The sequence below is a fragment of the Cibotium barometz genome, chromosome 65 (assembly GCF_041138505.1).
Source record: "Cibotium barometz isolate CiBa-2024 chromosome 65, ASM4113850v1, whole genome shotgun sequence".
Classification (NCBI taxonomy): domain Eukaryota; kingdom Viridiplantae; phylum Streptophyta; class Polypodiopsida; order Cyatheales; family Cibotiaceae; genus Cibotium; species Cibotium barometz.
Genome location: NC_141110.1, coordinates 24,909,316 through 24,923,846, shown reverse-complemented (window position 1 = coordinate 24,923,846; position 14,531 = coordinate 24,909,316). Strand labels below are relative to the sequence as shown.

The 14,531-nt window shown below is 40.6% G+C and overlaps 1 protein-coding gene across 1 annotated transcript; it reads left to right on the top strand.

The window, feature by feature from the left end:
• Positions 1-10,201: 10,201 nt before the first annotated feature.
• LOC147603097 (laccase-12-like) lies at positions 10,202-12,750 on the top strand. The gene is made up of 6 exons (XM_086797472.1): positions 10,202-10,348; positions 10,433-10,587; positions 10,686-10,930; positions 11,036-11,164; positions 11,247-12,218; positions 12,303-12,750. The coding sequence occupies exons 2-6, from the start codon at positions 10,475-10,477 to the stop codon at positions 12,431-12,433; spliced, it is 1,590 nt and encodes a 529-aa protein (XP_086653598.1). The 5' UTR covers positions 10,202-10,348; positions 10,433-10,474; the 3' UTR covers positions 12,434-12,750.
• The last annotated feature ends 1,781 nt before the right edge of the window (positions 12,751-14,531 follow it).

Sequence of the window (14,531 nt, the reverse complement as noted above, 5' to 3'; positions counted from 1 at the left end):
CATCATTATTATAGAAAGTGTTTACCACTTTATAAAAATCTTGCACCACCTCAACGTTGGACATCAAATCCATATTCCAATATTCAGGATCTAACATGTAAGCAGCACTGTGCAGTGGTGAATGCGCTCCAATCCATCTAGCATGAAAGTACTTCAATAGAACTTTTCTTTGTCTACTGGAGAATGGTACACGCCATTGCTTTTCCACCACTGAATGCTCTAATTTCTCAGGACACTCCAAACTCCGCTTGACAGTCCACCATTGCATCCATGCTTTTCCGAGATTAGGCGCTCTTTGATCAAGGCTTCGTACAGCATACATAACAGGCATCATTACATGGTATGCATCCATCACACTGTTCCACCAACTTCTTCTCGTAAGCGCTCCCTTCAAGACTTTGATTTTCTCTTTCACTTTTTCAAGTTGAGTGTTCTCCTAGTCATGAAATGCCATGCATGTAAATGTTTCACAAACTGCATCTTTATTTCTAAGAAGAGACTCAAAAGTGTAAAAGTGAGTGCAAAACCTAGTCTCCGCTGGAAGCTTTAACATAACTGACATGCGAGGTCGAAACATATCCAAAACTCTCTGTCTCTTGAGCATGAATTTCACAAGCTGGCGAGCAGTGTCGACGATTGAGGCAACCCATTTGGTATCATCAGATTTATACCAATCTTTTAATACAAGATTCAAACTATGAGTATTACAGCCTACCGGAAAAATATGTGGATATTGTCGCTGTAGGATTCTGGATGCATTTTTACAATTTTTTGCATTGTCCATGACGACTTGGACTACATTTTTGGCACCCACTTCCTCTATCACAGAGCTAATGACTTGAGCAATGTAAGCCCCAGTTTTGATTGAACCAGCTGAATCCACGGCACGGATGAAAGTCTCACCTCTAGGTGAAATAACCATTACATTAATTAATGGTTTTCTTTGCACATTAGACCATCCATCACTTACTATACTACATCCAGAAAGCTCTATATTGCTAAGAATTATTCTTTGTACACGTTCTTTTACCTGCGCATAACATTTCTCTAATAGATCATTTCGCATAGCATGGTACGTAGGCGGTGAAAACCCTGGTCCAAACTCACCAATTTTCTTCCATGCTCTCTTCCAATGCTCACTGTCCACCATCATCATAGCACTCCCAGAAAAGTAAATCGCTTCAGCAAGGACGAGTTGTGCATCATCGAGTCGACCTTGACGTAGGCTTTCTTGCAATGAAGTTTGACGCATAGGTATATTTCCTACGTCAAAGTTTTGCTTGCAAGAAGATGCACTGGGTAGATTACTTTCTGGCTGCATATTGCCGTTCGGGGTACAAGTAGGCGATGTAGCGGGAGTTTGATGATTAGAACAACAGTGTTCTTGCTGCCTTGATACATTAACGGTAGGAGTGTCATGTTTTCTTGAATCTTTCTTTTGAATTTCTTCTCTTATGCGTTTGGCCACTATAGGTGCAGAGGGGTGGGTACATGACTTTTTCTTCGGTCCGCCTAAAAAGTGTTCTCTTAGTCGAGGCGCCCCACCTGATTTTACTGCATGGCATAGCTTACACTCCCAATCTATGAATCGATCACCAACGTTAATTGCATATTGCCACTCTATCCCAGGTGCCTTTTTTTTCCTGCTATTTGAAATTTGGACTCTATTGGAGATATCACTGGATCCAACATTGTCCTCCATCTCAACAAATAACCTATTCAACCAAGCATATAACAATGAATACACAAATGAAAAAACAACAAATCACTCACGTATAACAAAACATACATCTGCAGACAAAGTACTTCGAAACTATCTTGACAAATACAAAAGATCATCACATAACACAAAACTATTTCAAACTATCTTGCAAGGTCTTACTACAAAACTACTTCGAAACTATCATGCACATTGCACCCCCAATGAAGGATGCCTTTTGTACCCAATTAAGGATACTTTACACAATCAAAGATCTATGCTTGCCCAATACTCTAGTATAGGACAATAGACCTTCTCTAACATTCACAAAAAAAATCAAAGATCTATGCTTGCCCAATACTCTAGTATAGGACAATAGACCCTTGTCTACTCTAAACTATATCAAGTATCAAGAACCAATACAAGCCCCTAAGCAGGACTCTTGGCTCCATCAAACCATTCATAAAGCAGAATGAGGTAGATTACGTACGTGGCTCAAATGCAAAGCTGAATGACTCCAAATTTGTCCCTAAATCTCCGCAAGTATTAGCTACGAACCACACCCTGCCCCCAGTTCAAAGAACTAAGGACGAGTGGCCCAATAGCCTTAGGAGTGCCTACAAGGAAAGACGACAGCCCCTAAAATAAGGACGTTCTTCCCAAGAGGACACTTCTAGCAACTCGAGAGCTCTACAAGTACTTTGAGGAGAGATATCACGCCCCCAAAACAAGGACTATCTTCCCAAAAGTTGTACGATGGGTGTCGGGCAGTGTTTATATACAGAATAATACCCCGTCGGTGTTTTTTGTTTTTCCCGGCGGGCCCGCCGGGCTTCTATCATTCCCGGCGGGCCCGCCGGGAAAACTCTGGAGCCCGGCGGGCCCGCCGGGAATGATAGAAGCCCGGAGGTGTTACTAGAATAGTGGGTTCCGGCAGGTCATTTCTCAGGTCATGTGAATATACAATGTGATCACAAGTTTTAATATGTTAACAATAGGTTTTGTTAACGTGATCACGAAATTGTGAAGACGTTAATGAAATCCCTGCAAGGGAATCCTAAGAAGAATTCCATGAAGTGCTAGAGGGGAAACAAAAAGAACGAAGAATGGAAAAATTGGTTGGGTGTGGGATTCATTAGAATCCTGAGTAACAAAACACAAGAGAAACCTAAGAAGAATCCCATGGAGTGCTAGAGCGAATGAAGATTGAAAAAAATGGTTAGATGTGGGATTCGTTAGCTTAGCAAGATGGCAAGTCCGAGGGCGGGGGCTAAACGGACTGCTCTGGTCCAATGCCATTTGTTAGAAGGAAAGCAGTTTCCAAACCCCAACTCATGTGGATCTCCAAGTGATAGTGATGAACCACACTCCTACATGCATAGGGAGAAGGTAGCTTCTTGATCTGAAGGTAGTTTAAACCTTTGAAGATAATGGAGCAAAAACCTTTGATTCGTATTGATTTTGGAGCTTGTTACAACATGGGAAAATATGTTTAAAAGTAGTTTAAATTTAAATTTCAAAAAACATCTAACCATTTTAATAATCTAACCTATCCTAAGTGTATATCTATCCACGGGGTGGCTTTGCTACTACCAACTTGAGATTTGCACCTAGAGTTGATTAGGGTGTATAGAAATGGATCATAATCAAGATTATAGAATGCTAGAAAGCAAGGAAAATATTAACACTAATGACAATGGTAATGATAAAAATGAAGCTTAATGATAAGGCAAGAGGTTTAGCTCAAAAAATCATATGTTTGATCAAATAGATAGAGTGCATTTTTATAACATTGAGTACACCAATAGATAGAGTGCTCCAGACATTTACCCCACATCATTAGCTTCTTCGACATTGGATACTTTGACCATGGCATTGATATATGTCTACCACTCAGCATCACCAGAGCTAGTTTTCTACATAGAGTGTTAGTGCATTGAGTTAGAATTAGGGAGACATATGACTACAGTGTGGTCTCATTTCATATGGGCCTAATACGGATTGAATCGCATACACACTGTTAAGTACAAATGATCGTTCACGTACATTTGGTATGTTCATTCATAATACTAATTATCACCCATTTCTCAATGAATGTCATGAAACATTAATGTCTTCAATAACTTTTGTAAAGTCATGCAGTTTCTTTTCCTTCTACAGGCTACTTTTATCTCACCCAAAACATCAATAATGAAGTTGCAAGAATGTCATTCAATAAAGTGAGAGAAGTATCAAGTAAAATATGGACATCAAATAAGAAGACAAAAAGGAACAATAAAAGAAATAAGATTTCACCTTGTTTTGAACACACCCTTGTCTTTAGAGGACTCCCTTTAAGAAATATGGCGGTATGCTTTAAGATGGTACGGGCATACGCTTTAGAAGGAAACGAGCGTACGCTTCTCAGGATGTAGATGGCATGGGTGTATGCTTCCTCAAACACATAGACGTAGCTTCAAGAAGGAACATGCATGCACTTTTGGATGGAGAAAGTATATGTGTGGCAAGCAGATTGTATGGCGTGGAAAGTTTGCCACGAGCATATGCTTTAGAATAGCCAAATGGTATGAGCATGGCACAAATGTCACGGATGTATGCTTGCTGGAGCTGGGGAAAAAGAGAATGACATGCGCATGGCGAAACTGACATGGGCGTGGCAATTGAAGGGAACATGTTGGAACGAGTGTACGCTTCTAAGAAGAAATAGTCGTCGTGACACAAATGAAACGGCCATGGCATTTCCAGTTTGTAGAGATTTTTCAGAGAATGTAAGGCTGTAGGTCACAATATTCTCTGACAGTGCAACTATACCCTTTGGTTAGATTCAATTTATACCTACTTAATGTAAATATTCTCTTTTTAACGCTAACTTCCAAATTAATGGCTGAAGATTTCCTAAGATTTTCCCAGGAGGAATGGAACAGGCATGGCAAACTTGCCAACACGATTGTGTCCTGTGAATGGATTTTTGCCTAGTTTCCTCTTATTTTTGCAAATTCAAGTATCTTCCTAATGTTTTTGTGGATTTCTCCTTTGATAGGGAGCTCGCTAATCTCTAGATACCTAATTATGCGTATAATGCTTAAAGAAACCTAACAAATGAAGATTAATTCAATAATTAAATTATGGTGCAAATTTAATAAAAGATAAACAACAAATCAAAATATTTATGAATTTCAAGAGCAAAGATTGAACACTTACTTATGTCTCCCGCACTTGGTGAACACCTCAATGCTCCAATACTTCGGTTGACCTCTGTAGCTCCATGGAACACCATAAAAAAAAACAAACAACAAACTCAAACACAAACATACAACTGGTGGATTTGCACTCCAACAAGGCCAAATGAGAACTCTAGCAAATGAAATAAGCGGAGGACCCTAAGCTAAGTGCTATCTCACACAGTAACACCAAAGATGTTAAACTAAACATAAAACCTTGCACACAAGAGAGGGAGAGAAGAAGAGAAACAACCATACAAGGATCGAGTTAGAGATGTGCACTTAGCCAAACCTAATGAGAGTTAACTCCCGTTTGTGAGGCTACTAGTGGCACACTCCACCACCACTTGTGTCACCTAAGTGGAGATTTAAGAGCTAGGTGAAGAGCAAGAAGGAGGGAGCATGCAAGCATCAACAATACAAGCATGTATCCACAAGCTCAAGAGAGTGAGAAAAAGAGGGAGGAAAAACCCAAATGAGACTAATGGAATTGTCCCTTTTCATATTCCATAAAATTTCTTATATACAATAGCTTTTATTTTACAATGGTTGACCACCCATTTACAATGAGAGGCCCAAAACTAGATTCCTAGCTCTATGTATATCTCCTTCCTATGACTGGCATTACACAAGTCATAAGATCAGTCATTCCATATCTCTTTTATCGTTCAATGCTTTGCACGGTTACAAAAATATAAGTTATAAGAATCATAGCCACGCTTGAAAAATAATATTACTGGAGTGGTTAACATGTGCAAGCAAAGTTTGATCACCATAGGATGGTTTTTAGTATATCACTTAGTGCCTAGTGTGGAATTTTAAAGTCTCTTAGTGCTTGAAAAGTCATGGAAAAATCTTTTCTTCACCATGCCATCGTACCCAAACATTGTCCGATGGTGACGAAACTTTGCAAGCATGTGGGGGGAACCCCCAAACGCTCCCAAAGTTTGGTCACCACATCAGATGATGTTTTGGTATATTAATTACTACCTGGTGTGGAATTTTTAAATCTCTTTAATGCTATAGAGGCCATAGAAAATCCCAATTGTTCACGATGCCATCATACCCAAACATCGTCCGACGGTGATAAAACTTTTTGATGGTGTGGGGGGGGGGACCCCCCCACATGCTCGTAAAATTTGGTCACCATAGGATGATGTTTTATATATCAATTAGCGCCTAATGTGGAAATTTAAAGTCTGTTAGTGCTCGAGAGGCCATGGAAAATCTTGCTCTTCACCATGCCATCGTACCTAAACATCATCCGATGGTGAGCAAACTTTGCGAGCATGTGGGTGGGGACCCTCCCTCCGAAATTCCCATTGTGGAATTTTCAAGCCATGGAGAATCCCGGTCTTCACCATTCTCTTTGATGTCCAACCCAAAAAATGGATTTTTTAGACTTACTTTGTTTGGCTCCAAATGGTTTCTTGAGATCATCCCATGCTCCTTTAGAGTTGTTCCTTTTTTTAGAGACGCACGTGATACAGAGAGTTTACTTATAGTGAACCCCCCAAGATACCACCATATGTACATTGGACCTACACACTTATTCATTTTCTAGAGTGGTCTATCACACAGGTGCCTCATACGCTACAATGTTGGCTAAGAGCCTATAGTTTACATAAGGGTAGGAATATAATGAGTGATATAGATACAAGATGAGATGTGTGCCTTCTTACATCAACTAGAAGACTCTTTCTAATGATTAGCCTTCTTCTTGGCAAGCCCACTTATTTGGATCTTCGTTGCTAATGATTGATGTTTAATGCTTTAATGCTGGTAAAGGTTGGGTCGGGTAGGTTCTTCAAGGTAGTCACCAATGGGTTAATTTCTTCCAAGGTCATGCTCTTGAGAAGGATTGATGTGGCATACTTCTCTTCCACTAGAGACCCAACACATGCAAGTTGTTGCATAACACATTTAAGTTTATTTAGATGTGCTTGGAGTGACTCATTCTCTTTCATGTCCAACCCAAAAAAATGGATTTTTTAGACTGACTTTGTTTGGCTCCAAATGGTTTCTTGAGTTCAACCCATGCTCCTTTAGAGTTGCTCCTTTTTTTAGAGTTTTCTTCTAACACAATGTGATGGTGGATATAACTATCACCTAGCCCTAATGTAATAATGGCTCTCTCATCTCTTTTATATTCCCCTTCTAAATAGGTGCACTTTCCCTTCCAATTACTATCCCCTAAAGCCCATCTTTCATGAGAACAAACTTGAGTTTTACTTGCCATATGTGGAAACCTTCACCATTAAATTTATTTACTATGAGTGGATTTGACATGGTTTACTTATGGTGATGTGGGAAGGTCTTTGCAATAGGGTTACTCAAAGCCAACGCCTAGTGAGTTACAAAAGTGGAGATACCCAAATTTAAAAACTATAAAACCAAAAAATACCTTGATTTAGGAGAGGTATTTTGAGTACTATAAGTTTATTTTAATTATGCACAAGTGTTTAAAAATACCCCAATGATAAATTAGAACCTTCAATGGCTTGTAAACATCACTAATTATCCAATTCATAAACGTAATTTGTAGAGTAGAGAATGGTTTGTCAAATAAAGCTTCAATGTTTGTTGTTTATGTTCAACTAATTAATGTACACACCCTCTACAATATATGCATTGAGCCCATGAACCATTTTCTTGAGAGTATGATGGGAAAATGAACTGATAAATTACCCCCTCCTAGCTGGGAATTGTTGCCAACTAGTGTTGTGGGCACTTTTGATGCACTTGATTTGATCAACAAGCAATGCTCCCCTTGTGATGAGTTGTAGACCTAGCTCTCCAAGGTATGGCTTCTTGAAGACAGTGGAGCAAAAACCTTTTATTCCTATTGATTTTGGAGCTTGATACAAGATGGGAAAATATGTTTGAAAGTAGTTTAAATTTAAATTTCAAAAAACATCTAACCATTTTAATAATCTAACCTATCCTAAGTGTATAGCTATCCAGGGGGTGCCTCTAATACCAACTTGAGATTTGCACCTACAGTTGATTAGGGTGTATAGAAATGGATCATAATCAACAGTGTAGAATGCTAGAAAGCAAGGAAAAGATTAGCACTAATGACAATGCAAATGATAAAAATGAAGATTAACGATAAGGTAAGAGGTTTAGCTCAAAAAATCATATGTTTGATCCAATAGATAGAGTGCATTTTTATTCGAGCACCACCTTCTTTGAATTGACCACCCATTTGGCATCCCTTTCCACTTCTTCTAGATGCCTAATGTTGGCCTCCTTATAGGTAGTACATATTTATCCTTTAGGCTCCCTTTAAACCTTTGAACCATAGTCTATGCCTTATGAAACTCTTAGAAATGTTTTGGGGTAACGTACCACTCTCCATTGCTCCAAACATTTACCCACATCACTAGCTTTTTTGACATTGGGTATTTTGAGCATGGTATTGATATATCTCACTGAGCATCAGCACAGCTAGTTTTCTCCATAGAGTGTCAGTGCATTGAGTTAGAAATAGGGGGACATATGACTACAGTGTGGTCTCATTTCATGTGGCCCTAATACCGATTGAATCACATACACATTGCTAAGTAGAAATGGTTGCTCACATACATTTGGTATGTTCATTCATAATACTAATCTAATTATCACCCATTTCTCAAAGAATGCCATGAAACATTAATGTCTTCAAGAACTTTTGTAAAGTCATGTAGTTTCTTTTCCTTCCACATGCTACTTTTATCTCACCCAACACATCAATAATGAAGTTACAAGAATGTAATTCAATAATTAAAGTAGAATTTAGATAAATGAAGTTACAAGAACAAGTAAAATTTGGATAAGGTGAAATAGAATCTTGAAATTGAAAGGGATGTGTAAAAGTACAAGTGAGAGAAGTATAAAGTAAAATATGGACATCAAATAAGAATACAAAAAGGAACAATAAAAGAAATAAGATTTCCCCTTGTTTTGAACACACCCTTCTCTTTAGAGGACTCCCTTTTTAGGTAGGGATTCCATTGCACTCAATAATCTCTTTCTTGTCTGAAAACTAAGCAGGGCCATGCTAAAGCTTTCAGCAAGATTTGTTAGCCTCCCATTTTCTTTTCTTGTACCCTATTTTCTTAGGCATGGCCTTGACCTTCTTTTTTAGACTATTATAAAGAATTACACTATTTAAAAAAATATTACATAAGATCATAATTAATTTTTGAATGATTAGGATATTCAAGAGAATATAAATAATTGTATATAATCCATGTTTCCATGTTGTATTGTATATTATATGTAGATTATAGAAAAGAAAACGTAGACAAAGCGTTTATATTAATTTGGTTCACTTTATTAAAGTTATACCATTGTAAATATACAGATGTAGATTTATTAATGTTTTATGTGAAAATTACAAACATCCACTGACTTAGTATTGTAGACTTGTAAGAGTGGTTTGATCCATGGAAAAACAAGTTATTGAATATTGTCTAATATACTATCCAATCGTAATATAATATAGAATGTCATTAAGTTTTGTACACCTCAACAAGCATTCTCATGCGATGCATAGTTTTTGGTACATAACAAACTTGTCAATATATGTGTGTGTACACACATTAGTTACTAAGGTTTATGAAAATACCAAAAGCAATGAAAACAATCCCAAAACAAAGTAGTCAAATAAATCTAGCGTCCGTGAGCAGATAAAAAGTGGATTTAGAAAAACAACCACAACTTAGTTAGGAATATTTCGATCTTAAAGTGGATGAAATATAAAATCAAAGTATTTAAAAAATGAATATCTCCTGAGCATTGAAAAAATAGATTTAAAAAAGCAACAGTAAGCTAATTAAGAATATATATGTACTCTTATATGGTCGATGAGTTTTACAATCAGAATTTTGCAATTGCACTAGTTCTAAAAGTGGAAGAAACTTATTTTAGTTCGATCAAAAAAGAAAGGCAAAATGAACAAAAGGGGTTGAAAAAAGTTGTCAAAGCACGTGATATATATATATCAAGTGTGATTGTTGCTTGTAACGTACAACGGGTGGATGTGGGTTGTCAAGAAACGCCACCCACTAAAGATAAGGCCCCATTTTGCTTTGCCAAACATTAGAAACGGACAAGTTACAGCTACTAGGTATGGTGAGACTCAAGGCACTCGGGGCCGGAAGATATGGATGATAGCTTGAAGCAACTGCGATAAGAAAAGAGCACCCTCTGCAGTTCTAGCAGCGGTTGGTGAGTCCTAGCAACGGTTGGTGACGATCGTCCTGCGTATATAAAGTGGGCGCACGTCGTTACCAAAGTCGTGGACGCCAATTCCTGAGAAAGTCAACTAGCAAGCACGTCGCACGGCCTTTATTCTTCTCTCTTGCTGATCGTTGCGGCGCTAGCAATTCTCCCTGTTCATAGGGCACAGCTACACTTGGGCATCCGCCGCTTTAAATTCCATGTAAGTGACCGACTCTGTGTGTGTGTGTGTGTCGTTGGTTGCGCAGGGGCTGCAAATTTTGACATTAATCCACCACGCGCACAGGTGAAGTACAGCAACTTCACCCGGCTTTGCCACACCAAACGCATGGTGACGGTGAACGACGAGTTTCCTGGGCCGACGCTGCTCGTGCGAGAGGGGGAGCGTGTGCTGGTCAAAGTGATCAACGAGATGCCTGACAAGAATATCACCATCCACTGGTAACTTGATCTGAACTAACACGAACGCCATTACGGCCACATAGGTATTTACTTACTTCGGCTTTTACTTTGCTGTGGATCGATCGATATGTATCAAGGCATGGCGTTCGTCAGCTGCGGTCCGGGTGGTTCGACGGGCCGGCCTACATCACGCAGTGCCCCATCCAGCCGGGGCGGAGCTACCTCTACAATTTCACCGTCACCGGCCAGCGCGGCACCCTCTTCTGGCACGCCCACATCTCCTGGATGCGCTCTACTGTGCACGGGGCCTTCATCATCCTACCAAAGGCACAGCGCAGCTATCCATTCCCCCAGCCGGCCCAAGAGATCCCTATCGTCCTCGGTACGTTGCCCCCCATCGAATAGATAAGTTGGCCATCCTGTAGGGGTGGCACTGGTCGTCGATCATGCAGTAACACGTTGAGAATTTTGCAACTTACAAATTCAGGTGAGTGGTGGAATTCGGATATGGAATTTGTGATAAAGCAAGCGCTGCAGTCTGGAGCCGGCCCCAACGTCTCCGATGCCTACACGATCAACGGGCAGCCGGGAGCCCTCTACAATTGCTCCGCTAAGGGTAATCATTACTGTTCAGGCACGGACAGCTTATTGTCTGTACACAATTTGGTTGTTGTAAAAATCAGCGTATTAAATTGCAGATATGTTTAAGCTCCCGGTGGCGCAGAACCAGACTTACCTGCTCCGAATCATCAATGCCGGGCTCAATGACGAGCTCTTCCTCACCCTCGCCAACCATACACTGACCGTGGTGGAGATCGACTCCACCTATACCAAGCCCTTCAAGGCCAGCTCAATACTCATCGCGCCAGGGCAGACCACTAACGTCCTCCTCACTGCCGATCAGCCAACCGGAAGGTACTTGCTCGCAGTGAGGGCCTACAACTCCGCAGGTCCCACCGTGCCCTTCGACAATACCACGGCCACCGCAGTGGTTGAGTATTTGGGATCCCCCAGCTCCTCCACGCCGGTCTTGCCTGCCCTTCCTTCTTACAACGACACCACCTTGGCCAACAACTTCAGCGCTAGTCTGAGAAGCCTCAACTCCAACGCCTTCCCAGCCACCGTTCCCCTCAATGTAGACCGCCACTTGCTCTTCACCGTGGGCCTGGCTAGAAAACCGTGCCCTCGCGCCAAAGTATGCCAGGGGCCCTCTGGAGGCATGTTCGCAGCCGCAGTCAGCAATGTTTCTTTCACCGTTCCCAACACCGCCCTCCTGCAGTCCTTCTTCTTCAAGTCGATGAGCGTCAAGAAGAATCGGACCAGTGCCATGAACGTCTTTCCCACTAGCTTTCCGGACAACCCCGTAAGGCCCTTCAACTATACTGGTGCACAACCCAAGAACCTCGCTCCGCAGATGGGCACACGGCTCTCCTGGCTGCCTTTCAACTCCAGTGTACAGCTCGTTCTACAAGGCACCAGCATCCTCGGCACCGAGAGTCACCCGATCCACCTCCACGGCTACAACTTCTTTGTGGTAGGCCAAGGAGTCGGAAACTACAATAGCACGAGCGATCCCTCTACATTCAACATGGCCGACCCTCCTGAGCGCAACACTGTAGGCGTCCCCAAGGGAGGGTGGGTCGCCCTCCGCTTCCGGGCGGACAATCCAGGTACAACTACATCAATATTATGCCTTCAACAAGTTTTCATGTTCTTGCATTGCTCACATTAGTGTCACAACCCTATGCATGCAGGAGTGTGGCTCATGCACTGTCACTTGGAGATCCACACGAGTTGGGGTTTGGAAACTGCTTTCCTTGTAACAAACGGCATTGGACCAGAGCAGTCCGTTCAGGCCCCGCCCTTCGACTTGCCATCTTGCTAAGCTGACGAATCCCACATCCAACCATTTTTTTCAATCTTCCTTCGCTCTAGCACTCCATGGGATTCTTCTTAGGTTTCTCTTGTGTTTTGTTACTCAGGATTCTGATGAATCCCACACCCAGCCAATTTTTTCATTCTTCCTTCTTTTTGTTTTCCCCTTCTAGCACTTCATGGAATTCTTCTTAGGATTCCCTTGTGTTTGGTACGTTATGTGAATGTCCACCATCGACGGAGGATATTTCATGTCCAGCAACCCCTCCAAGTTTTCAATAAATGTAACTTTACGGGGCAGATTTGTAGAAGATGGAGCAGCCTGAACCTAACGAGTGATACCATGTTGGAGAGTACATTTAATATTTTGTTTTGGTATCAAGGGATGGAGTTTTTTGATTCAAGATTTTTTTGTTTTCTCGAAGGAACACAACTAGGATAATCAAAGATACATACCCTCATTATGAAAGTAGGGTGAAAGATGTAGAGTTTAGGACTAAAGAAACACTTGGAAGGAACACAACTAGGATAATCAAAGATGCATACCCTCATTATGAAAGTAGGGTGAAAGATGTAGAGTTTAGGACTAAAGAAACACTTGGAAGGAACACAACTAGGATAATCAAAGATGCATACCCTCATTATGAAAGTAGGGTGAAAGATGTAGAGTTTAGGACTAAAGAAATACCGCAAGGAGCAATAAAGCTTTCATCTTAGGATGGAGATAAGGAGACAAGACACATGGAAAAAAGTATCAAATGAAGGGGATACTAAGAGCAACAATGCCCTTACCCAAAGGTACGGTTGGGGTATATAGGACATTTCATGAGAATAAAGAGATTTGGGGTACTAAGAGCAACATGGTCCTTACCCAAAGGTAGGGTTGCCATCCACCCAAAGATCAACATTCTTCTTCCCCTCATTTCTTAGTGTGGACATGGTTGAATTAGGTAACGGTTGCCTAACATATGGACGTTTTGCTACTCCATAATCTTCATCTTTATGAATGTAAATGTCTACTTTACGGTTTCTACTATTCGTAATATCATCTAAAGGCATGTCTATTTCAAGATGACAAAAAAATAAGATTAATAGAAGATTAGAAAAGAGATTTATATTATATAATAATATTCTAACATTTAGAATGGTCCTAGAGAAATATATATTAAGAATATATCTCTCTAAAAGTTTGACATGAGAGGGGACATAATCCGAGTTTAGAGGGACCAAATGCACAAAATTTAGGTTTTCGGGATCCCTTCTTACTGGAACAATGTCTCATAGTGCCCAAACATTGCAAACATGTGTGGGAAAACCCTCCCACACACTTGCAAAGTTTGGTCATCATCCGATGTCACACTCAGGTGGGATACGATGCAAGTTTCTCAAAGAGGACCCAAACGCATAAAATTTTGGTTTTCTCAATCTCCTCTTATCTAAAAGATGGCTGATAGTGGTCGAACTTGCAACTGTGTGTGGGGTACCCCTACCCAAATCCATCAAGTGAGATTGGTGCTCCACCTCATGTTTTCCATTCAGGTTTCTCAAAGAGAATCCAAACGCACAAACTTTAGGTTTTCTCGGTCTCGTCTTGCTTGAATAGCGTCTAATGGTTTTGACGAACTTTGTAAGTGTGTGCAGAGTAGCCATCCTCACACACTTGCAAAATTTGGTCACACCATCATTGGACATTGTTCGGGTGAGATATGTTGTTCCATCTCACATTTACTATATAGGTTTCTCCCAAAGGACACAAACACATAAATTTTAGCTTTTCTCAATCCCATCTTACCTGAATGACATTGGATGATGGTTGAACTTTGCAAGTGTGTGGGAAGTACCCCTACCCATGTACTTGTAAAGTTTAGTCACCATCGCACCTCTTATGGGTGAGATGTGCTTCATCTCATGTTTTCTATGTGGCATGTTTCTCGAAGAGGGCCCAAATGAACCTAAGATCTAACCTTCTTAATTTAGATTTTCTCTAATACTTACTAAGAATATACATTACTTACCTCCTCTCTAAACTTGATAATTAGCACTTCTTTTTGGATAATGTTATGGAGCGTATTAAGAATAAGTAAAGGATTAAATAAAGATAGTACATA